The 25898-nt window shown below is 42.9% G+C and overlaps 3 protein-coding genes across 10 annotated transcripts in view; 2 read left to right on the top strand and 1 right to left on the bottom strand.

Annotated features, from left to right (window-relative positions):
- The window catches only part of CD81 (CD81 molecule), a 57857-nt gene extending 47728 nt beyond the window's left edge, over positions 1-10129 (top strand). Inside the window, exons 5-8 of the mRNA XM_028733657.2 lie at positions 1279-1389; positions 2049-2141; positions 4600-4689; positions 5609-10129. Coding sequence (XP_028589490.2) covers positions 1279-1389; positions 2049-2141; positions 4600-4689; positions 5609-5671 — 357 coding nt within the window. The 3' untranslated portion in view covers positions 5672-10129. The remainder of the gene's footprint in view (positions 1-1278; positions 1390-2048; positions 2142-4599; positions 4690-5608) is intronic.
- Positions 10130-15746: 5617 nt separating this feature from the next.
- Positions 15747-22308, top strand: TSSC4 (tumor suppressing subtransferable candidate 4). Of its 8 annotated transcripts, none has more exons than XM_028733627.2 (4): positions 15747-15871; positions 18339-18449; positions 18957-19027; positions 20251-22308. In XM_028733627.2, the coding sequence occupies exon 4, from the start codon at positions 20337-20339 to the stop codon at positions 21369-21371; it is 1035 nt and encodes a 344-aa protein (XP_028589460.2). In that variant the 5' UTR covers positions 15747-15871; positions 18339-18449; positions 18957-19027; positions 20251-20336; the 3' UTR covers positions 21372-22308. The 8 variants fall into 8 exon arrangements, with proteins under 8 accessions (XP_028589460.2, XP_077787484.1, XP_028589467.2 ...); XM_028733634.2 differs by having other exon boundaries at positions 15762-15855; XM_028733600.2 differs by having other exon boundaries at positions 15777-15920.
- Positions 22309-23734: 1426 nt separating this feature from the next.
- Positions 23735-25898, bottom strand: part of TRPM5 (transient receptor potential cation channel subfamily M member 5) — a 36091-nt gene continuing 33927 nt past the window's right edge. The window contains exon 25 of the mRNA XM_077924650.1: positions 23735-25188. Coding sequence (XP_077780776.1) covers positions 25085-25188 — 104 coding nt within the window. The 3' untranslated portion in view covers positions 23735-25084. The remainder of the gene's footprint in view (positions 25189-25898) is intronic.

Below are 25898 nucleotides of genomic sequence, written 5' to 3'. Positions count from 1 at the left end.
AGTCCTTGGTTTGAAGCACCAATATTGCCAGTACAGTGGTACCTTGGTTCTCAAATCCTTTCCGGAAGTCCGTTCCAAAACCAAAGTGTTCCAAAACCAAGCCACACTTTCCCATAGAAAGTAATGCAAAATGGATTAATCCATTCCAGGCTTTTAAAAACAACCCCTAAAACAGCAATTTAACATGAGTTTTACTATTTAACGAGACCATTGATCCACAAAATGAAAGCAATGTTCTGTACTATAAAATAAATATGACAGTATTGTAGATGATAAAAATTAAAAAAAAATTCTTACCTGTACTGATTATAGTCATTGTTTGGATGGGGGGCTTTTATCCATTTCCGCAGTCACACAATCAATCAATCATAAAATGAAAAACAAGCCACAGACAAAAAAATGAAAAAGCCACACAAACAAAAATGCAAAAAACAGCAAAAACAAAAGCACCAAATATCACCTCAGAACACTGCAATCAGAAACAGAAGGCTTTAATTACGATGGAGGGGGTGCTTAAATTTGCTGCTTAAGGGTAAAACGGAAGCAAATAAGCCTTAATTACTATGCGGGGCACTCAAATTTGCTGTGCAACAGGAGAAACGGAAGCTCAGGCTTCTGGGGCAAAGTTCGAAAACCGGAACACCTACTTCTGGGTTTGCAGCGTTCGGGTTCTGAGTTGTTCGGGAACTTCGCTGTTCGAAAACCGAGGTACCGCTGTAATATTGTTCACCTGCTTTAGGACCCGTGAGGCTTGCAGGAGACTGTTGGTTCAAACTCATGTACTCTTAACTGAAAATTATCCTGACTCAGTTAAGGCCTGGGCACTGAGTTCCTCTAGCATTTATTGAGGGCAGAGAGCCTATCCAGCTTGTAGCACTCCTCTTACTGTTTAACTCCATCTTGCTGGATTGCCTTCTCTTTTCAAGAGTGTGACAGACCTTTCTGCAAGCCCAGCTCCCTGCTCTGAACTTCGCCTCTGTTCTGGATGACAATGTTAATCTACAAGCTATTTTCAGGTTTTCCTGAGCTCTGTTGGTTGTCTGTCATCTTTTTCCTTTCCTTTCCTTTTTTCTTTTCTGAGACGGTTTGAATTACTGGGAAGAAGCCGAGGTAATTTGCACTGCCCCTAGCCTGTGGCACCATGTGGTTGAGCTTCTGCCATCACCATACAACTTCAATGTACCTATCTGCCTTAAACAACTGGAAACTTTAGAAAACACATGGTTGGCATTTTTCATTGTGGCTGTATCTTCTTCCCTCTCCCCGTCCCCGTTGCAGATTGCCAAAGACATCACACAGTTCTACGACCAAGCGTTACTCCAAGCAAAGTCAAGTGACGCTGAGAAAGCAAACAAGGCCAAGGCAGTTGTGAAAACCTTCCACGAAACAGTAAGCTGGATGCACAATTTGTTGGAAATCAAACTTGACCTTCCATCCACAGGCATGTAGTTGGCATTGTTGTTGTTCAAAGAAGTGCCCGGGGAGTCTATAATTCAGAACACTGCTATTGTCCCTGTAAAGCAAGCCCTCGTTGAATTTAAGAGGCTCTTCCCTCTTGGCCATTCAAGCACATCGGGTGTCCCCAAGAGGGATTGTTGAGACCAGTGAGCAGGATGCAAGAAAGATAGCAGACATTTTAAGTGGCTAAATAAAACCAAAAGGGGTTGACATGGGAACATTATGTGTTCAGGTTTGCCATCTCCCCTCAAATAGGGGAGGGGGGAGGACCAGGAATGGCAAGAACTGAAATTTCGTATGACAGATCCCATTGTGCTTTTCATTGGAAAGCACCAGTGATATGGTATGCGGTCTGCTTATAAAGAGAAAAGATAAACCAACACCTGCATGTCTCCATATTATATAATAATAGCTCTTAAATGAGAGGTGGCTACCCCTGCCAAGGTTCAAAGAAGATCGTTGTCTGGTATAAGGTGCCACCTTCCAGCCCATTTTTCAGATTCTTTCCAGACTTCCAGCTCAGACCTTTTCCCTCCTCCTCAGAGATTCCCTGTTAGAATGCTCACTCCAATCCATTTCTCTGCTTACAGCTAAAATGCTGTGGTGGTGGCGCCGTGGAAAGTGCATTGAACATTCTTCAACCTGATCTCTGTAGTCAAAGTGTGTCTTCAGCATTTACGCAGGTAAGAAAGTGTTTGTGTGATACACCCATTGTCTTCAGTGAATGGGCCTTTCATCTCTGGCAAGACTTCAGTTGATTGGGAGTGGGGGAGGGGAATAATGCACCATGTTGAGCTTGCAATATGAAGTATAGCTTTAGGGTTGTTTCTGCACTCCTTTCACCCCAGAGCCAGGACTTTCATTAAGCCTAAGGTATACAAATGGATCCGTGTCATGTTTGTTTAAGCGCGTAAGGTAGCTTTCTGTAGTAGAAAGGTTTGAACTGTTTTAAATATCTACAAGAGAGCGGTGCTCACCTTGTTCTGAGGGCCGGGGGGCGGGGTGTGCTTCGAAACCAGCCCATGTTCTATACAAATGCTAAAGCTGTCTTTCCCCAAATAAACCTTTATTGCAGCAGAAGGGCCAGAATTGATTTCTCACATTAAGGACTGAACAAGTGACGACCTATGCTGTTTTTTCATAAATGTGATGGGAATCCTCTTCCAACCACTGGAGAGCCGCATTGGTGATTTGCTGGGAACATGCTTCAAGAGTAGTCAAGTTTTGGCTGCATTCCTTTATCTGTCAGACAGCCATGGTAGTCTTTGACCCTGCTCCTTTGACCAGGTGCCAGTGTAAATCCATCAATGGTACTGGTTCACTAATACCTAGCTAGGCACCTTCAGGATCTAGGCACCAAGGCACAGTGCCCCATTAGAACAATATTTTTAAAATATTGTTCTAGTTACAGGTAGGTAGCCGTGTTGGTCTGCCGTAGTCGAAACAAAATAAAATAAAATAATTCCTTCCAGTAGCACCTTAGAGGGCAACTAAGTTAGTTATTGGTATGGGCTTTCATGTGCATGCACACTTCTTCAGATACCATATTGTTATGCAGTGAATTCTTGAATAGTAAGAGTAATTCCTTTAATCTTTCCACCAACATACATAGCAGAATATTCCAGAGTGAGGATAAATAAATGTGTACCATAATATTGACAGTTCTACCTTTGCAAGGGTAAAAACTCATTCACCTGATCTTTTGTGAAATACTAATATTTGTCTATAGCGTAATACTAATAATTTGTTTATAGCGATGTACAGCAATACCCTCCTTGAACAAAGCCAGAACAGAGAGAGAACTGCAGGAGTCACATCACTCCCTATCCTTGCATGCCCCCACTCATCACCCCTTCTCCAAAGTCCATGCCTTCAGCAAGATGCTTGAAAAGGAAGCCTAAGCTCACAGACCCTCAAAACAACCAGGAAACCTGCACTTTTGAGGTTCCCTTTTTAAACATCTCACCAAATGCATGGGCTTCAAGGAGGCACAGCATGCAGTGTTAGGGGTGCAGCTGGGAAGCATGGCCCCATGTGTTGAAAGTGTGCGTAGAATGGGTTGAACATTCCTAATAATATGTGTTTGTTTTGATTAGATGTACATCAGTTAATGGCTTACTACAGTATTATAGCTACAGGGCAGGTTTTTTGTGTTTTGTTTTTTGACTGCAACAGGTAGGTCGAAAGCTGTTTTGAGAGGCTATTAAATTATTATAGACAGCAGTTTGGGCTTTTGTACAAAGAGCATCAGGAGGTGGCATATTATGCTTAGGCCACACTCATCCTTCTGCTAACCTTGGATTGAGATAAATGAATTGATTGAGTGGCCTTAGCTCTGTGTTTAGTTTTCCTGATGGTCACACATAATGGCAAAATACTATGCTCACATAACAGGATGTTTACTTGTTCCATCCATTATTGGTATTGAGGCCTGTGCTTTATAATATGTCCATAAACAATTAGGGGTGATCAGTAAAGTAGCCAAGTTTGGTGGTGATACTGAATTGTTCAGGGTCATTAAAACAAGAAGTGATTGCGAAGAGCTCCAAGCAGATCTCGCCAGACTCAGCAAATGGGCAGCAAAATGGCAAATGCAATTCAATGTAAACAAGTGTAATGCATATCAGGGCAAAAATAAATAAATCTTAATTTCACAAGCAGTCGTACCTTGGTTGTTGAACGGAATCCATTCTGGAAGTCCGTTCGACTTCGGAAAATGTTCAGCAACCAAGGCATGGCTTCTGACTGACTGCAGGAGCTTCCTGCACTCAATTGGAAGCTGCAGAAGCCGCGTCAGATGTTCGGCTTCCAAAAAAGTTCACAAACCGGAACACTCACTTCTGGGTTTGCAGAATTCGGGAGCCAAAACGGACAAGTACCAAGGTATTCAACAACCAAGGTACAACTGTATATGCTCTAAACTGACTGTGACTGACAGTGTGTGGCAGCTGGGGGGAAAGCAAATCCCATGCTAGGGATCGTTAAGAAAGGAATTGAGAATAAAACTGTGGGTATCATAATGTCATTATACAAATCTGTGCTGTGACTGCATCTGGTTGACCATTGTGGGGATGCTGGATTAGATGAGCCATTGGCCTCATCCAGAAGACTCATTATGTTATTCTGTTCATTTTACCACAGGATCTAAACTGTCACAATAAAATTGAAGAGCTGTTCTCTGGAAAACTGTACTTGATTGGCATTGCCGCCATTGTGGTGGCTGTGATCATGGTAAGTGCTAGAGTTGTTGTGGTGGCAGTGGCTGTGGGTTTGTGGAATATGGGATATTCCCAGAGGGCCTGTTGAGGTGCCATCCATGCAACAGCTGTGGGCAGTATGATGGTGGACCTCTAGGTCAGTTGTAAGTTTAGATATGATTGACAGCTTCTCCTCATTCTCTCCTTGCAGAGCAGGGGCAAGATGCAGCTTTCCCAGAAATGAACTGTGTCTTCCTTAACCTGCAATGCTTTTCTGGATAGCAAGGGAGGAAGAGAAGCTTCTAAGCCACTCTATTCCCTAAATGACAGCTGGAGAATATCCCTTATCCTTCTACCCTCCCATAGATCATTTTAAGATTCAAGTCTTCCTATTTTTCTCTCTTTCTTCTTTCGATTTTGCCCAGTAGAAGCTTTCCAATTAGAATTACACTTCAATCACTTTATCAAGAAAATTATCTGATGATGAGATGATATTATATTATTATTTTAAAGTGCATATAAAATAATTATATATAGCCTACCTTTTTCCATGACTGGACTCAAGGCATCTTGCAAAATAAAAATAAGACTGGCTACCTACCAACTTTTTATCATTCAGTGTGAGGGGAAACAGAAGCTCAGAGAAATATGGAGGAGGAACAGAATTCCACCTAGAACTAAAAAGTTTGGTTTGTACTCTTTGCTCCTGAAAGCCTCAAAAAATGCAGACTGGGTTTTAATGTTAACTCTCTCTTTTTTTTCCAACTTCAACAGCAACAAAGCAAACCGTCTTAAATTAAAACCCATCTCTGCCTGCATTAGCAGAACTAGTTTTCTCTTCGGCTTCTTGCCAGTCTGAATAGAAGTGGAGGTCTTGCCTACGGTTAACTTAGCCTAGGGACATAGCTTATGTTTGAGTTGGATCCTCTCTAATGTTCTCTCTTGGCCTGCAGATCTTTGAGATGATCCTGAGCATGGTGTTGTGCTGCGGCATCCGAAACAGCTCGGTCTATTGAGAAGCGGGAGGGCAGAGGCGAAGCAATGGTGCCGAAGGGACCCCAAAGTGCCGCTGTCTGACCAGGAGATACTTCCAACAAAAGACAAAGAAAATTATGTATATAAATATTTCAGATATTACCATACAGTACTTATCATTCTTACTTGGAAAGTCTTCTTTTTGTTTAAGGGTGGTGGGAGGGGGAGTTTCTGTATATTTGTGGCGGAGTTAGTTACACATCAGTTTGCGTGGTAAATAATTCCAGTGGTTCCAGGCCTTTATCAAAGAGAGCCTTTCTTTTTCTTCTCTTTCCTCGTCATTCTTCTTATGCTGCCAACATGGAAAAAGAGGGTATCATGCACAGGTGCCACTCCTTTTATGAGGAATATAGACACTTGGTGCATCCTTATTCTCTGAAAGTGATTAAAAAAAACAACATACTGAAACCCTTGTTGACACCTAATCCCAGCATGTCCCCCTTAACAATCTCTTATCTTAGTTCATAAGTAATCTTGGACACATTCTCTAAATCTTTTGAGTGTGCAAGAGTCCCTTGGCATGAAGATGCAATCAGTCCTGCTGTTTTGTTATTAGACAGGTGAGTGTGTCTGTATTTCAGATTGCCACCTTTTCACTGAAGAGTGGAGAGACCTTTTTTTCATAAATTGTTGTAAGTCAAAAGTCCGTTGTGTCTCCCAGAATTCACAAAGTCGCTATGATTGAAGGCCAAATCTCCAAAAGTCCTCATAAAATTTAGAATCGGGAGCATTTTTTTTAAAAAAAAACACCATTAAAAAATATATTAGGTGGATTTTAGATGAAAGAGAGAATTGAATAGGTCTGGTAATGGAATGTTAAAGCTTTCTATATCTCACTGCGAAAACTGAACTTGCACATGTGCTTACATGGTTAATTCTGAATGCAAATGTTGAATGAGGTCTTTTATTTCATAAATGTGCAGTTTTCTAATGATGCCAAAAAGTATCTGTGGAAGGCGATCTCTTAAACAATGGCTAGAAACCTGTTCATTTAAATATATTAGGGGGGTTTTTTTGTGTTTTTTGTTTTAAGAAGGCACCTATTCTTGTGCCTTTTTAAAACTTGGTAATAGAGCTGGATAACCAACAAGGTGTGTGTGACCCTGTGAGGAGAAATTGGAAGGTGTTTTCCTCTCCAAATACCAGAAGTAAAACCTAAGTGATGGGCCCTAAATACTTTTCAAGCAAAGCTGGTTTCCAGGACTTCACCCTTTCTGACAACACCTGAGCTGCAAACATGAAGCCACGCGTGTTTCTTTTCAGTTGACAACTCAGATAGCTGAGTTTAGGCACCCCCTTGCCTTCCCGTCCCTTCCCTCCCCTCTTCCCCCCCCCCCCAAAAATGCTTTTTTTCAAGTTGCAACCTGAAATTTGTTACAGTTGGGGCAAGAAGTCCCACCGGCCTCTTCCTTACGACAGAGTGGCCATGTTCACAGGGCTTATTTGTTATTTCGGTAGTTAGTTAATCCTGTATTATAGAAAACAGTCACAAACAAGCCCTGTGCTATCACCCCACTTAATAGTTTGACTTCTGTTCTGTTTGTTCTTGAAGGAGTAATTTAATCCCAGTTTCCCCCTGCTGATCTTCCCAACTTGCAGTGAATGCCAGGATGCCCTTTAACAGCAGGGGACAGCATGAACGAAAGAGAGAGAGGCGACACACAATGCTGCAGATATAATCTTCCAACACTAGTTGGAATGCTTTTAGTGCACAGCTAGAAGCACTGCTGGGCTTGAATGGTCCACTCAGCACTAGGCGCAGATCCTTTTTATGAATTCAGCAATTAGAGCAACCCAGAGGTTCAGTGCAAATCCAGCCTTGCGTTAAGCAAGGCAGGTCAGAAAACAGCATGAAAGGGAATGTTGGGTCAAGGTTCTCACCCAGCCGTCACCCTTTCCCCCCTAAGGAAGCAATGCCTCAGAGTCTTGAAAGATGCAGTTGAGGGGACTGGTTGAGATCTTTTAGCCTTAGAAATAGCCTTAAAGCAACACTGCCCTGAATGTCAAACTTTGCATGCACTGGAAACAGAAATTGAACCTTACCACCCATCCCACCCATCCTTCACAGGTTTTGGGGTCACGTGTTCCAGTATAATAGGCTCTGTCTGCAACTTCTAGGTATCAATTGTGCATGTACATTTATTTACATATAATATATATGCGTGCATTGGGGTTACCAGCGTACAGAATGGATGTTTGTAACTCACTGCCTTTTGTTGAGTGTCCTTGAGAAATGTATATAAATACACCTCTAAGCAGTTTGCTTTTTCTATACCATAAGTTTGATACTGTTCAGCATTCAGTTTACAATGTGCGAGCAGCCATAACTCTGTGTTGGAAGATTCGCTGACCTGTCCTCCAAGAACTGAGCATGGATCAAGCCCATTTGGGGGAGGAAATGTTTGCTTCAGGCACAGGTCATGTTCCAAGACCGTGTCTGTGGAAGGTGGGTGCAGGAGATTATTGAGGATTATGCTGCCATTGAAGTGCAACAGCAGGACAAGAGGGAGGAATAAGTTTTCCGGAGCATGCTTTGTGGGTAAGGCACAAACTACATGTTACGTGCAAGTGCATTCAACAATGCTTTGACACTGTAATATAAAGCAGCTTCAGGAGGGTGTGATCTTAAGTGGAGTGGTAGAAAGGACAGAAGTGCTTTACAAGGATAAGTACACATCTGGAATCCCATGAACACCTGAAAGCCAAAAAGGGGGTGGGCAGTGGACAATGTACCATAGTCTGAAGATTGTGTTTTACAACTGTTTCTGGATTGTACTTCTACAGACCACAGGTAGGGAATCTTACAACAGTGTGTTCTCCCAAATTTTAAAATAATAATGAAAATTGTTTCTTTGCATACAAAAAGCCTGATGTTGGGAGAGGGTTCTATATTAGGCTTCTCCCCAGCATGGCGGCAGTTCTGTATGTAGAGCTTATTTCTTTCTACGGCAGAGTGCTGTCTGAAATGGTGCAGTCCTCAATAAGTTTGTATCACATAATTTGCTGTTTCTGCAAAACGATAGACGTATGGCCACTTTTCAGTGCCAGGCAAAGCAGGATATGTTCTTGTTTCCCTTTTCCTGTCTGCAATGCACTGAGGGACTAGCAAGAGAGGGACGAGGGTAGCTGCAGCATTCCAAGGTAGGCTTAAAATAACCCCCGTGCCGTTGATTGGGGTTTGCTTTAAGTAGAGACTGGCGGTGTGGAGAATCTCACCTCCAATATGGCTCTATATTTAAAAGGTGGAGACCCAGGCAAGAGAAGCGAGGTGGAAGAGAGCTGACATGCAAATGCTCCTGTGCAAAGCATTGTACTGTTACATCTGACAACGTATTCGCACAATGCTATGTGAAGAGTTGTTCTCCCAACAATTTTTGTGGTGAATCTGAGAAGCCTCTTGATTGGTTGTAGTTCCCCAGAGAACATCAATTGACAGGGTTAGGTTTGGGAGTATAGATGTGTCCAAAACATTAATTTTTGATGGTTGCTGTTTCTTGGAAGATCATATGGCAAATAACTCTCTCTTCTAAGCCAAAAGAGGAGGATAACATTCCCCCTTTCTCTTTGCTGGATTTGTTTGAATTAAACAGAGCCACGATGGAGACCATAGGGAAAGGCCAAACAGAACTGCTGGCCACATTGTGCTGAATGCTTGGCTTTCTTTTTTATACTGTGGAGCATGCCACAAGCTATATGTGTGTTAACTACTATTTTTGTCCTCTCTGCCTTCTTTGTCACTTTTGAAATTTTTTAATAAACATTTTCTCCTGGTGTGTACTGTGTGATGAAGCCCTATGTTCCTTACAGCCAGTAAGTAAATTGTGACATCTGAATGTTTCGCCCATCTTGTCTCCATAGCATTGGCAAAACCAGCCATGGGAATGGGGAACAAATGGGGGCTGGCGAAGAAGCCAAGGGAAGAGTGACCTCACCCTTACCAACTGCAGGGCTTATTGGCCAGTTGAATCTTACTCTGTTTAGAAGAAAGCCATGAAGAAACTCACAGTTCCAAAATGGGGCTTAATTGAGGGGGATAAAATCGGCTTCTGATATGCAGCATCAACTATCCCAAAACTATCTGTTTCCCATTTAGGCCAACAGAACAGGCAGTGGTCAGTCCAAAGGGCTTGCTGCCATTGTCCAGCCCTGCTACAGGTTGCAGCAAACCCAAGAACAAGAGAATGCATGCAAGCTTTGCCTCTTGTTGGTTACAACCAACAGCCTGGCCTTTGCACTTAGTTGCCTCTAGAAATGTGGAACAAGGGATACATGGGGGAGAATGACAGCCCCCCCCAAGCTCAAGCCCTTGGCTGTGCTTCTGCCCAGAAATCATGTCCACTTGCTGTTGTCTTGCTTGTTTATCTGAATGTTAAAATAATCTGTCGAAATAACTTTTTAAAAAAATGATATATGAAAACAATTAAACAGCAGAAACGTCAGCGGTGTACTGTCAGATTTATTCCTTCCCTAACACCATAGAACGATTGTGCTAACTCTGGATTTGTGGATAGCATCCAGCTTGGGTGAATTCTGTTTCCTTAATACTTCCTTTCATGGGTTTTTTTTCTTTTCTTTTCCTGTTTAAAAGCAATAGTCACTTCCTGTACCCAAAAATACATATAGGAGACGCTGTTGCTGTTTAAAAAGCTGGTGTGCTTCATCCTGCCATTGTGCTAGGTGACTTGTCTTATCTCTTGTATCAGAAAGCTCAGTAGGGGTATATGTCATTCAAGTGGCCTTCTCGTAAGAGTAAAAATTATGGACTTTGCATAAAAGGGAGCAAGTGTTAAATATTGGGTTGCAACGGAATAGTTGTTAGTAGCTACACTTGTGGGTGGTGAATGCTCATTTGGTGCCCAGCTTCAGAAGTCTTGAGTAATCTTCTCCCAGCACTTTGCAAAGCTAGTCCCTCAAAAAAAATCTAACACTGGTTCTGCTATTTATTTATTTAAATTTATAGATAGTATTATTGCCTAGCACTACCCAATACACACTTAAAAAACAAAAGATGAATTTCGAGTATTCAAACATATTCTCCTTCACTCCCACCTTTACTCAGTGGTCATTGCTGGGTATGCAGAATCCTTTCAAAAAGACTGGCAAGTTAATGGCTGTTTGGGGAGAACAACCGTTAACTTGCCAGTCTTTTTGAAAGGACTCTGCAAACTGATCAGAGATTTTAAGCTTTTTAGAAAAGGCTCCGCTCACTGCTTTTCAATCTGCTTCACAGAAAGGCAGGGAATTTGTGTGGGTGGTTCACAGGCTATGTGTGTGCACATGTGTTGCACACAAAGATACTGGTTCTAGATTCCTAAGTAATAGTTCAAAAGAAAAGCTGTCAATGTGCTACGAAGTGAAATTCAGAAGAATAAAGCTTTGTGGCTTGGGTATGCAGGGGGCAGACAGGTGAAACTTAAAAGTGGTGTCACACACTGTAACCAGTCATATGGTTTTTGACATCTCTACAGCAGGAGACATCATACAGTGCTTTTTTCAATTCATATCAGAAAGGAGTGGGCTACCATTGAAAGTGTGTGTTTGTGTGTGTGTGTGTGTGTGTGTGTGTGTGTGTGTGTGTGTGTGTGTGTGTTAGGTCATGAATCAGCACTTGAGAAAGGAAAAGAGTGGAACATTAACAGTAAGAGGGAGCCTTGGTTTAGGATAAGCATCATCTGGATTCTCTGAAAGAATGTTGCAAACTCCTGTGCAAATTTAGTTCTGAGAAAATATGCACAGCGGTAGCCTACAACAAGCCTAAGGGCACTTCTACACTAACCTTTTCCTCTTGAAACCATTGGTTTGCAGCACAGAGTTCCATTAACAATCAGGGATGGTTTGAACAGGGGTTGTGCGCTGAAGGCCGGTGTATAGCCGGCAACACACAGGTACAGATTGTAACACTGTACAATCTGTAACACTGATTGTAGCCTTGTAACACTGGTTCAAATGGATGGAATTCATGGGTGAAAAGCAAAGCCATTGCAAATCACATAGGTGGCCCATTCCAGGAATCTCCATCGCAAATCTGTGTAAGCCGTACTTTCTTATCTGGCACAATAGCAAACCTAAAAGTAGGCTCAGTCTAATGAGTCCATGTGTACTGATAAAAAATACTGCTGTTCCCATCCTATTTTGCCCTCCAGGCCTCTGTGGTATATTATTCTGTGCTTCGTACTGCTCAGCCGAGCTACTTTTCTGCACCTGGGAACTTGAATACTGTGCTCCTGTGTCCCAATAAAGAAAGAGATTCCATGTCCTAAGTTACAGGAAATTGTCCAAGAAGAGGCAGACTCATTTCCCCACCCCCTCATCCAGCTACTCAAACTAGAGCAGAGGGCTGCATTTGGCTCTGGCCATATGCTGCAGAATGCTAATGGTTAAGCCAGCCCATCTTGGCTGGGAGGGCTTTGGGCTAACACATCTGGGGGTTTTGTGGTCTGGCAAAAAAAGAAGAAGAAGAAGTGTGATTGGTCCCAAGGGATATAGTTCCTCTTGTTTTGACCATTCTTCCTCAGCAGCATTCAGTGTGTTGCATTTTGCTTTGCCTCAGCCGCTTCAACACACTGTTTGGAGGAAATAGCTTAACCATCTGCTCATCTCCGAACATCTCCAACTTGCTCTTTTTTTGGGGGTAATGAACTGATTCCAAAAAGCTGCAGAAAACTAGAAGTTCTGCTCATCTTATCAAGCAAAGTCACCAAAAACACACACTGCATATCTCGAAATCCACTGCTATCACCTCAATCTCTCAGGGCAGGGTGTTTTGACTAGTTCCTCAGGCCCTGATAAGGAAGGAGCATTGGCAAAGAGGGAGTACCGTATTTTCCGCACTATAGGACGCACTTTTTCCCCTCCAAAAATGAAGGGGAAATGTGTGTGCATCCTATGGAGCGAATGCAGGCTTTCGCTGAAGCCTGGAGAGCAAGAGGGGTTGGTGTGCACCGACTCCTCTCGCTCTCCAGGCTTCAGGCAGCTATCCACAAGCCTTCTGAGCGCAGCGGGAGTTCCCGCTAGGCTCCGAAGGCTTGCGGATAGCAGCCTGAAGCCCGGGGAGCACAGCGCTTCGCTTCCTGGGCTTCAGGCAGCTATCCACAAGCCTTTGGAGCCCGAGGTTGCGCGCAATCTTGCCGTCGCTCCCCTGTTCTGAGGGCTGGGGGGGGGATTATTTATTTCCCCCCCTAAAAACTAGGTGGGCCCTATGGAGCTAAAAATACGGTAAATGCAAAATGCGAAGAAGAACAAGACGCTAAGCCTTTCACACTGCCCTTCTTGCCTGCAGAACCCAGCACCTGCCATTGAAGTGCATTTCTCTGCCTTCAACAGCTGCATAGTAGGCAGACAGTCTGTTCTACATCCTGTAGAAGGATGTCATTATCATCACTGCCAGACTTTCTGTTCCTCTGTGGGTGGGTGCTTTTAAGGTTAATGGCATGCAAAACTCACAGAGGTTCCCACCGAACCCCCACCTCCACCTCTCCATCCAGGCAAGTGGGAGACATTACCATATTCCAACCACACAAAAGCACTTGAGGAGGGCAGACATGGGGAAGGGCATGGCCTGGAGGGAATCCTGGGGGGCAGAAAGAAAGGTCTGGGGGGCCACATGTGCCCCATCCTAAAGGGTCTCCATAGCATTGTGATGCCATAACCAAGACCTGTGCACCTTCGCTGAAACCTAGTGCCATCTCCCACCAGCACTTTTCTTCCTGTCCCATGGCCATAATTTGTTGGGGTCAAATAAGGCTGTGCTTTTCCCAGTCCAGACAGATGCTGGTGTTAGGAGTTTGTGTCTTCATTGCTTCTGTATGCAGGGGGGGGGGGGCACTATATCTTGAAACAATGGGAGAAATGATTCACATCCACCAAGCTCAAAGGTGTTTTATTCAAGAAACTGCACCTTATGTCCCCAAACTGCTGCTCTATGAACGTCTATTATATCACCATACATAAACTCTTGATTTTCAGTATGTTGTGCGTGGTAGTATTAAATGGACCTTAGTCTGGGCAAATCCTACAGTACTGCTTTAAAAACAACAACCAACCCTCCCTTTTAAAGGAAGATGAGAAAATTTTAATTCTCATCATGTCTGTTGTTACTGCTGACTGTATCTGGGACAAAAATGGCTCACTCTACATAAATTACTGTAATTAGCAATCCTCCATAAATTGAAACTGATGTTACAAATGAAAGGCAGCAGTTTGTATTACAGATGGCTTCTCTGTTTTTTCAAGACTGTCCTTGGGACCACAATTATAACTTAAACTTGAAGACATGTAATCTTACAGGGGCCTTGTTGGTTTCCTTTTATCTTCTACAACCATCTAAAACAGGGGTAGGCAACCTAAGGCCCGTAGGCTGGATGCGGCCCAATCGCCTTCTCAATCTGGCCCACAGACGGTCCGGGAATCAGCATGTTTTCACATGAGTAGAATGTGTGCTTTTATTTAAAATGCATCTCTGAGTTATTTGTGGGGCACAGGAATTCGTTCATCCCCCCCCCCCAAAAAAATGTATAGTCCAGCCCACCACATGGCTTAAGGGACGGTGGACCAGCCCATGGCTGGAAAAGGTTGCTGACCCCTGATCTAAAACACGTCCAGGACAAATGTGGGCATTTGCTAAGTCCACACCATACATTTAAAGCACATTCCAAAGAATTCTGGACACACACACACACACACACCCCCGCAAAAAATAATAATCCTGGGAGCTGTAGTTTGTTGAGGTGCTGGCAACTGTAGCTCTGTAAGGGGAAAACTACAGTTGGCAGGATGTGTTAAATGTGCCCTAAATGCATGATGTGGGTGCCCCTCCCCCTGTTTAAAACAGTGCAAAGTACAAACCCTCCTATTTTTAACACTTGAATATTTGCATCAGAACATAGGGAATATGGTGGCCATGTGTTTTACTTTACAGAAGACATTCTTCTATTGGGAGGGCCATCAGAGGGCAGGCCTCTGTTTGAAGATGTCATCTATTTGAAAGGCTATCCAATCCAAGTCTTGTATAAAGATAATCATAAGAAAGGAGAGCAGCTAATTAAGCAGGTGCACAGGTCAGGTTATGCAATCAAAGTCTTTCCCATCTCTGTGAGTTGCTTTCTATATCTAGTTTAATTATAGTAATTAGTACACTTAATTTATTAATTGCCTTCAAGGGCTCAGCATACACATGGCACAAGTTTCCTGTGAAATCATTTCCATGCTACACAGCTTTGCCGATACAGTACAACCTTCTGCAAAGATTTCTGCACCCGTGGAAGTGTGAGGGAGGAGTGTCGAATACCTGCATGGGCGTAGCCAATGAGGGGGCTCCCCCTCTCAAATCAATAAAAATCAATAAAACTGCATAGGTAACTGAGGTTCTGCGCCCCGCCCCCCACAAAAGGCTTACCCCCGTAACACCGTAACAAAAATCCTGGCTACGCCCATGAAAATCAGGTATACACACCTCGGCAATCGTTACCTGGCCGGAAAGAAATCTTAACGGCTTTTAAGTCGTATTGTTAACTATTGGGCAGGTGTGCAAATCGTGTGCATAAGCAAACAAAGAAAACGTGATTGAGATGTAAGCAGGCACGAGAGTAGCGACGTGGGATGCGCAGGCAGATATTGCAAAATCGCTCGCGTTGAGTCCTGGATTTCTAATTGCAAATGATAACAAATATATCCCTGAGGTAGCAATGAGAGGTACGTCCAGCTCAGTCGTCCAGCCCCCACCTCCTCAAAAAGTGCCCGCCCCCTCCGCTCAACTTGCAGGCGTGCAACTGTCAGAGACGCCAACTCAAAAGCAAGCGGGATTACGACCGCAGCCTTAGAACTCTTCTAATATTTTCCTAACTCTACGGACCATGGAGGCGCCCACTTCACGCCAGAAATATCCCTCTCCCCGCCGCCGTCAGTCGACGACGATAATAATAATGAAGAAAGCACTACAGTTCCCAGAATGCATCGGGAAGGGAGGCTACGAGGAGGACGAGGCTAGTCACTGGGCCGCGATTTAGGCGAGATGCCTTCTGGGATATGTAGTTCATCCGACGGGGAGCTAGCGTAGGGTTCTACAGCGACCCGCCAGGCGATAAAGACTCCATGTCCCGGCGTGCGCAGGGAGGACGGCGCGGAATACGGCAGGCCGTGGCTGGAATTAGGCACAGCGGCGCCGCGGGTGAGGAGAAACGGAGGTGGGCTCTGCTCGCGGGGGAAGAAGTTGATGCGTTTGGCGGGACGGAGGTAGGAAGGTCGGTGGCGGGGAGGAGTTTTGAGGGCGGGAGAGACGCGCTGCTATTTTTCTTTCCCCATCGCAGGTGCTGCTCATTCCACGCGGGAGGGAGAGGACTGGCGTGGGGGTGTCTAACGGCCCCGAAGACCCATCATATTGTTTCCCAAACTGACCACGGGGAGCCCCACTCGCTAATGGGCCTGTATCTGTTCCCTGGTTGCATTTATACCCTTCCCCACACGCGCCTTTTCATTTCACCCCCCACAACAACCCTGTGGGTTAGGCCGGAGAGGAAGTGGGCGGCCCAAGGTCACCCGGGGAGCCCCGTGACCGAGTGGGGGGGGGATTCGAACCCAGGTCCCTCGTCTGTGACCATTACACACCACCCAACCAACCTGGTCGTCAGAGGTACGAGGCCTCTGGAGAACAGGGCCGTTTATGGTTAATTGTCATTTTCCTCGATGAACTGCTTTGCTCTGCGCCGAAAGCCATGTAAACTAGTCTTCGGCCTTTTCTTTCTTTGGATAAATTTTTATTAGAATTTAAAAAGAGAGGTGCAAACATTATTATATCTTTTTTAAATCCAAACTACAACATTAATCTAGATAAAATCACAGATCCAGAGGAAAAGGGAGAGAGAGAAAGAAAGAAGTAGAGAGATAGAAGGATTCTAAGATTTTTTTAAAAGTTAAAGAAACTAAAGAACTCCCGATTCTTCATCTGTCAGCCATATACAGGGTGAGTCCTTTAAAAGAGGCCCTGTGGATACAGAGTGCACATGTTCCACAGGGCCTCTTTTAAAAAAACTCACCCTGTATAAACATCATCCCACTCATCCACTCCAGTATAACACCCAGCAGGACTATTTTCTTTAAATCAACATTATCTTCAGCCTTCAAACCCGAATGTCAATATTTCTTTTTCTTTTTCATGCGAAAAGTTTGTAAGTGGTTTCCAGTCTTTAGTAAATGTTAACACTGACTTTTAAGGGACGCGGGTGGCGCTGTGGGTAAAACCTCAGCGCCTAGGACTTGCCGATCGCATGGTCGGCGGTTCGAATCCCCGCGGCAGGGTGCGCTCCCGTCGTTCGGTCCCAGCGCCTGCCAACCTAGCAGTTCGAAAGCACCTCGGGTGCAAGTAGATAAATAGGGACCGCTTACCAGCGGGAAGGTAAACGGCGTTCCGTGTGCTGCGCTGGCTTGCCAGATGCAGCTTGTCACGCTGGCCACGTGACCCGGAAGTGTCTGCAGACAGCGCTGGCTGGCCTATAGAGTGAGATGAGCGCACAACCCTAGAGTCTGTCAAGACTGGCCCCTACGGGCAGGTGTACCTTTACCTTTAACAGTGACTTTTCTCTGATTAAACATGTCCATTTTGCCATCCTAGCTAAGTTAAATAATTTTAAACCATACTTGCCAAATAATGAATTTGGAGACTCAGGTCTATTCTCTTTTTAAACATATGGGTGGTGGTAATAATTCTATTGTGAGCCACCTGAGACGAGGCTTTGACATGGGTTCTGACTGCCCCTGCTTGAAGACCCAAGATATAAATCAGTGATGATTGCTATACAGAGCTTTGGCTCAGTGGAATAGCACCTGCTTTTTCATGCAGAAGGGCCCAGGTTCAACACTTGACATCTCCTGGTAGTGCTGGGAGAGAACCCTGTCTGAAATCCTGAACAGTCACTGCCAGTCAGTGTAGACAGTACTGAGCTTATATGGACCAATGGACTCAGTATGACAACTTCCTTTTTCTGTTTTTTATGGCAGCACATTTCGTAAGTTAACTATGCTCTCTACAAGGATGTGCATTTCTCTTTTTGGCCTTCTTTGAATCTACTACCCATCAATTTCACTGGGTCACTAAGTGGGAGAGATTTCTTTCAGTTTAGCCTCCCCTGGGTTTCTACCCTCACCCTAAGTCTGAGCTGCTGCACACATGAGGCTGCGCTTGTCTTGGTTTTATAGCCTCTCCTACCCAAGTATTGGGGCGAGAGATAGCAACTCTAGATGAAAGCACCTGAAAACATCAATAGCCCTGATATTTTGCATTTATATTGCACTTTGGAGTGTTCAAAGCACTTACAGATTTCTCATAACAGCCTTATAACATCTTTGGCCCTGTTCACAATAACTGTCAGTTAATATAGTTTTAACTTGCTCTTGTTTTGCATCCCTTGAAATTTATAAGTCGTTTGCTAATGCTCAGGGCAGGCTGACTGATATGTTTGGATTGAGAAAAAGTAATTTCTCCATAGCTCATGTTGATTAGAGATGAGAGACTTGGGGAGGCGGGAATTGCCTTCTTTGTAACAAGTTACTTTCTTGACTTTATTTTCTGAAGCTTTTTCCTCTATCATATAACTCTCTGTAGGCTAGAGTGCGGGGGAGCTGTTTATTTATTTATTTATTTTGCCTTTCCCACAGTTCAAATAACAGGGATCAAGATAGTATGGAAGATTCTGAAGGGGACTTGTCTATTCTGAGAGAAGCCATCCTGTTTGAATTGCATCCTAATCAGATCATTGCAAAGAACCTGTGAGTCTTTTCTTTCTGGAAATTATTTTTTCATTTTTCTGTTTACTGCCAGTAAGAAACAGCCAAAACCTCCCTTTAGGGGGCAAAACCAACCAACCAGAATCCACATAATGTAGATATGTTTGGGGACATTTAAATTTGGCCCATTGGCTGTTAAATTAATGTAAGTTAGATTTGGTTCTGTTCTTCTGATACACCACAAATGACTTTTGGATAACAGGGTTGCTTATTTTAGTTGATGTGACAATTTAAATGTTCTTGCACATCTTACACATCTATGTAAGTTGCACATTGAAGTCCACTACCTGAATAGCTGTCTTTATGACCATATAAAATATGCAAAGATTCTGCTTTCCAGCCTTAAGAGAGGATTATTTGCAGATATTATTGTTAGTACAAGGCTAGAGGCCACACCTACCCAAACAGCAAGTACTATTGATGTACTATGAAATTTCAGCTCCACTTTATTTATTTGCGCTGATGATATGTCCAACCTCTTACTGCCAGGGTACAACATCTGAGAACCTTGGTGGCTTTAACTGACCCAGAGGATGGAATACTGTTTCAGACTCCAGATGGTGAGTGGCTAGTAGATTTATCCATGCCTGTTTACCGTCACCATAAAAGAATTTTCTTCCTGTACAATTCTTCCCATTTAGGGAATTGGTCACTGGAGACTAAGGAAAATGCTATTAAGGGCCACTGAATGAGCCTAGCACATGAATGGGTTGATGGGGGTGGGGATGTCAGACTCGAGAGATAGAGCATGATAAATATATGATAAAACTCTGGTGTTTGACATGCACACAAAGGTACCATAGAAAATTCAATGAATCTGGAGCATCTAGTCCCTTTGTCATTTTTGGAAGGCATTTTAGGAACATGTAAGAACAAAATATTGTTCTTGCTATATTCTAGAGTTGGATAGAAGTCTGACAGTACCACATCAATGCAGATAGTAAATAAAAAGAAACTACTGAGTTACAAACCCAGTAGAAGGAATTCACTTTTTACAAAAGGAGAAAATGCCACTGTCCTACTAAATAAGGTTTTAGTTTTCAAATGAGAAGCAAAATCTTGCGCAACTATTCAGGGGCAGCGAAAATTTAGTACTACCAGACTCAAAATTGTATGTCACAGATTTTGTTAATTTGTAAGTATTAGCCTAGAAGAGATCACATTTCTCTGTCTTATGCAAGTGTTTCTTCCTTGCCTCATTTAAGACAGCTGATCTTTAGTGCCAGAAGACACTTTTGGCAGGAAGCTACTGATGGATCATCTAATTTTTGCAAAATTATCAGTTAAAACTAGCATTATATTCTGTAAATCTATGTTCTGGCCTACTATATGGAAAATTGCTCAACTGGCAATTTCTGAAAGTATATTATTACCTGTGCTATGTGGATGAGGATGCGCTGGTAGATTTAGTTAAACAATGAATGAATGACAGAAATGGTTGTTTGTCTGTGTAGCGTCCCATAAACGTAAAAGTGTTTTGACCTATTCAGGACTACAGGACCACAGAATTTATTTTAGAGAATTTACTAATTGGCAGTGCTTAACACATTACAGTGTGGCTGGTTTATAAAAAACCAAAAGCAACTCCAGAACTGTTTATCTGAGACAGTAGCTGAGATGGGCTTCTCCTGCTAATCCTTTTCTCCCTCCACCCCTTCTTTTGTATTGGATTTTTGTTTTTAGAGTTCTTGAAGTACATGAAGGGCAGGTGTCATGGTATGGTTTCCTTTTCACAGTTGAACTTCACTGGTTTTTTTCTGTTTTTGTTTCATTTTTGTTCCAGGCTTTAAACTCCCCGGGCAGCTGGAAAACTTAATTGGCTGCAGCAAGGTCTAAGCCAAATTAGTATAAGCAAGCAACTGCCCAAATATGGGTGATGAAGGTGCAGGTGAACCCTTCATGGGTATAGTGGCTGGCGGGGCCACCGATTACGAGGGTGTCCTTCCTTCAGACACAATTTCTCTGAGTGATTCAGATTCAGATGACTTTGGGTTTCCTGGCGATGCTGAAGTTGATACTGTATCTCCTGAGGAATCCCTTCCTTCAGATGATGTGGGTAGTAGATCAGATGAAAGCGGTGACCCTTTACACAGCAACCAAAAATCACCTGTGCAGCCGTTTCACCTGAAAGGCATGAGTTCAAGCTTTTCCCAGCGCAGCCAGAGCATTTTTGACTGTCTGGAAGGGGCAGCCAAACGAGCAGTGCCCTCAATGGCTGAAGATAATGTGATTGATGGAAGATTTAAGCGGCCTCTGCCTCCACCCAACATTTCAAGCAAGATTGCTGCAGAAAGCATTGGAAGACACAGCAAGCCACCACCAGCTCCTAAAAGTTCTCCAGCAGTTCCTGATTATGTTGCACACCCAGAACGCTGGACCAAGTACAGCTTGGATGATGTTTCAGAGTCCAGTGATAAGACCAACAGATCAATTGCCATGGAGTTCCTGGAGGGCATGAAGAAGACTAGAGGGGAAGAGAGGTCAGCCTCTCCTGAAAGCTACACCCCATCCTTCAATCAGGATCCCTCCAGTTCTGGTGCTGGAAGGATTGTCTTTACGAAACCCACAAAAGCAGGCTCAGATAGGAAAAGAGCTGCCGCCAAGGAGGATGAAGAAGACAAGCTTAGTGATGCAAACAAAGAACCCAAAGAGAACCCTCCAAAGAAGCCTAAGACCCAGAACAAGGAGGAGGGTGTACTAGACCCTTTAGATATAAAGGAAGCAGAGGATTGGAAACAACCAAAACTGGAGGAGTTAAGTGTTCAAAGAGGATCTGGTGAAGATTCTTCTCAGGCAGATGAAGAGACAGTGGTGGGGACCATGGGATTCCATGGTAGCAAGAAAAGGAATAGGAAGCATTTCCGACCCAAAGCCAGCAATGATGAAGAGGAGGAAGAGTCCTAAAGCTGGATAAATTATAGTGTTTTTAAAGAAGTGTTTCCCTAAAATTATTTTCTTCATTGTTTGCATGAGTTTTGGCTACTTGCTTGCTTTGTTTAGCATACTTGGAGCTGTGACTTAGATATATTTTAGCGTTCCATTTACTGATTCCATGATGTCCCTCTGTGTTGAAGTATCAAAACTAGACAAAATTTTAGTTTGCAGTGGTGCAGAAATGTCTACAAATACTCTGCCTGTAAAGGACCATCTGGTTGTTGTTGTTTTTCACTTTTGGAACAAATCTTACAACTGCATACCTGCATACTCCTCCAGATTTTGTTGAGCTACTGTTTTGCTTAGCACTTTGTGTAAAATCTTTTGACTGATATCCCATCTCTGAGTACTGGCAAAACATGCCATGTGAATGAAGCCTAAGATGCATCCAGATATATTTGCTTGATCAAACAAAGGTTTAGTCCAAGCCCATACCTCTCCACACTGCCAATGAAAATAAAAGCACAGTAAGTAACAAGCCATATGCTGTAGAAGCACTGAAAATGGGAAGTGTCTACATGCTGTAAAATGCAGCATGGATGTTCCCTTGTTTCTATATAGCATGGTGCTTGATAGCAACAAATTAGGATCATGGAAACAAAGCTTGCAGGGAACATGCACACATTTTTCAAAAGCTAGAGAAAACAGAGCCAACGGCCAGAATAAGACTTCATTGGATTATGAAATATGAAGAATGATCTCAGCACTGAATATCCACTACTTCCGTCCTTTGCGACTGTGATGTTTCCATCTGCATATCCAAGAGCTGCTCCCTAAAGTAAAGTGATTTCATAACAAATTAACTGGATTTGTTTGGGAATTAAAGGACTTAAAACGGACTCTTTAACAGACCTACTATGTGATCCTTTTCATATTATCCTTGGTGTCAATAAAAATTTTAATTGCTGCTTTTTTGTCCAAAGGTATGTGTGTTAGCAACTGGTGATGCTTGTCAAAACTTGACAGGTATATTTCCCCCACCCAACCCTACCTTCTCCCTCCAGCAACAGCTCTCTTCCACTCTGTTATCTCTGTCCATTCAACCACAAGCTGCTTCAACCTATTACGAGCTGTAGCAGCAGTTATTAATCTGTTCTTTGGTGGTTGTAGTGGAATCAAATTGGTTAGGCTCACCTTGGGATGCTGTGACTGAAAAAGAGCTCTTCCTATCTCATTGTTTTGGGCCCCTGACAAATTTGCCTGACCCTTGACTGCTGGTTCATACATAGGAGTATTTGATAAGGAGGAGAAAGGTAGCCACTTAAATTGCACAAAACCACATTAAGGCTATCACACAATCACTTAATGAAAATATGTTTGTTTTTAAAAATCACATATATAATGGTTTGCACCTGAACTCTAGCCACTCGGAGAGCCAGTGTCTGGAATGGGGATTAGAATGTTGGGAGAGCTGGGTTCAAATGCGCACCAAACCCAAGCAGTCCTATTGGGTGACCTTTAACCAGGCATGCAGCCTAACCTACTTCAGAGGGTTATGAGGATAAAAAGGAGTCTCTCATGCTCTGGTAAGGGCAGGATCACAGGTATGCAGCTGCCTCACTGTGCAAAGCTGCATCTACTCCAGCTGGCTAATAAGGTCCACAGACTTAAGGCTCCTCACTACTGGTCTAGGGGGCATTTTCTTCCAGCATATTTTATTTTTATTTCATCAAATTTATACACCACTTGATTGTTTAAAAAACCTCAAAGCAGTTTACAAAATAAAGCAATAAAATTATCACTATGAAAAATTAACAGTAATTTAAAACATTTGAAGAGTTAAAATAACAATAGACCAAAAAAATAAGACTCACATCAACTTTTTTAGCATCTGGATAAGATGATAAATTAAAAGTAGTTGGCAAGTTAATAGTATTTATAAGCTGAATCTTCCCAACTTTAGAAATGTAATGTGGCAACCATAAGCCAGCCAAGTAATATCTTAGAGCGCAGCGATGCTGAGATTTCAATATGTCTCTTAGGAAAGGAGCTTCAGAACTTTTATTATTTCAGTCTGCAAGATGGGAGCAATCTGCATAAATGTGTCTTGCCTGCATTTTATTTTTCTCCCTTATGAGCTACTCAAGTGGCTTTGCAGAGCAAGCTAACTGCAATCATGAAGCATTGTCATTTCCAGCATTACCTTACACTTTGGTGCTTAATTTATGACACATCTGCATGCTTTAACATTTTACACATCTGTGTTTTTGAAAAAGCACCAGATCTCATTTTGCTGGATCTCTTGGTCAGCACTTCAGGGGAGTAACAGTTAGCTTCCACCTAGCGCCACCCCCCACCCCCACTTCGGTGTGTCCACACCCACCCACCCATCTTATTCTAGTGGCAACTTCCAATGACCTCAGAAATGTTTGGGAAATGTAGAATTCTGAAAAAAGTTGGTCTGCTTCAATGCTGACTAGGTGCTTGTGTCCTACTTACATCAATTAACCTGCAGCTGCAACTCAAAACAAGTAGCTGTATTCCATGGAGGGAGACATTTTGTCATCTAACAATACGGCATTGAGCATATGCATGTGACATTTCCAGAATTATATCCTGGACATGTTTTTGAAATAGTCCTTCACATGGAAAGATGTACCCTTTTAGCTGAACATTAATTTTTCTAAACTGTCACAATGGCTAAACTCTGGATTTCTTTATCTGATGGTCCAGCGAGAAGTAGCTTCTGAGGTCCTATTTATTTACTATTAAGAAGTCTATGCTCTTTTTCAGAACCATCAGATGTAGGTCACCTTTTGGGGGTGAAAGACAAATTGCTTTCACCCCCAAAAAGTGAGTTAAGGTCCATTTTCTGCATTGTTCACCAGGCGTGGGAATGAGATACGGTCATCCCCCCCCCTTTAGCAGGCATAATAGCTGCATCACTATCAGAAATAACAGCAAATGAAGCACTTTCTGATTATTGCATCTCTATGCTGGGAAGACGTACCTGCTTGCAAGCAAATGCTAAAGGTAAAATAACAATGCCAGATTATTGTGCCAACCTTGCCTGCCCTTGTGACTGCAGTAGGGTTTAAGAGAGCTTGTTCAGTAATAGTGTTTTACTACTGCCAGTAGTAAAAGACTGTTGTTGCAGGTGGTAGAACCTTGCTGGGTTCTTCTAAGCAGCTCTCTGTTTTACAGGCAAACCTGGTGATCCATTTTTTTAATGGCAGTTGTGCTATGTGGAAGCTTAAAGCTGCGGCTTTACAACCAAAGTGCTTTTTTCCTCAATAGTACAGAGATCTGTCAAAGTAGCATATTGGTTTATTTGCAAATTAATACTCTGCATCATAATTGGATTTTTTAACTAGTTTCCTTCAAGAAGGAAAAAGTATGTGCAGAATGTATTTTGTACATATGCTGATTACTGTTGCTAAGAAGGTTTGGAATGGTCTGGCATGAGTGGTTTATTTGCATGGCATAAATTAGAACAGCAGCACAAGTTTAAATATCGGACAGCTGAGAAGGTGATAGATTATTGGAAGCAATCAGTCAGCATTTATAAGGCTAATAAATTGGATGCAATGCTTCTCCATGGGCTTTTTATATGTTTGGTACGGAAGACAGAGTAGTACTCGGCCATCAAAAGAAAAACCCCTTTAGGTAATTGAAGACCATGATGAATATGTCAAAAAGTCAATCAAAAACACAGCAAAATGTTTGATCTTCTGCAAGTAGCGTTAGTTATCGATGTACATCATGTCATCTTCAAACTGATGGGTGCCTTCTCCAGCTTCATTGCCTTCTGGTGCAGGCGTTTGATTTGTGCCTGTGGTTATGAAACCTGTGGAGGTTTTTGGAGTAAAAACACTGGTTAATATGAGCAGGTATAAGAGTTGTTTTAGGCCAGAGAGTTTTACTAAATATCTGCAGAGCTATTTCCTTATAATCCCTTTCATCCATGGTATCTGGGTTTTCTTTTAAAAGAAGGGGGAAAATCATTGAGAGGGTTTTCTTACATTTTGTGCCTATTAGAATTCCACCACCAAACATCCATATACTATCTCTTATTTGTTTCAGTTGGGCAGATTGATTAGGCTGTAGCAGCAAGAAGAGGAAAAAAATTTGCAGCACCTTAAAGACTCATCAGATTTATTGTAGCATAGGTTTTCATGGAATAGAGCCTACTGCATCAGATGCATGAAAGGATTGTCCTAGTTTTGCACACAGACCAAGATGGGGGAAAGTTTGGGGAGAAACAATAATGAAATGCAGAGGTGGAGTAAGGTCTGACATTTTTCTTGTAGTTACAGGTAGGTAGCAGTGTTGGTCTGCTGTAGTAGAAACAAAATAAAAAATAAAAAAAAAATCCTTCCAGTAGCACCTTAGAGACCAACTAAGTTTGTTATTGATATGAGCTTTCGTGTGCATGCACACTTCTTCAGATACACTGAAACAGAAGTCACCAGACCCTTATATATAGTGAGAGGGTGGGGAGGGGTATTACTCAGAAGGGTGGTGGGAATGGGTGATTGGCTAATAGGTGTGGTAAAC

This window comes from Podarcis muralis, chromosome 1 (assembly GCF_964188315.1).
Source record: "Podarcis muralis chromosome 1, rPodMur119.hap1.1, whole genome shotgun sequence".
NCBI classification, from domain to species: domain Eukaryota; kingdom Metazoa; phylum Chordata; class Lepidosauria; order Squamata; family Lacertidae; genus Podarcis; species Podarcis muralis.
The sequence above is the reverse complement of the archived record's forward strand: the minus strand, read 5'-3'. Positions and strand labels throughout refer to the sequence as shown.

Excerpts from the sequence above, each read along its gene's own strand:
- TSSC4 (XM_077931358.1), top strand. The coding sequence starts at position 20,337 with ATGGGTGATGAAGGTGCAGGTGAACCCTTCATGGGTATAGTGGCTGGC.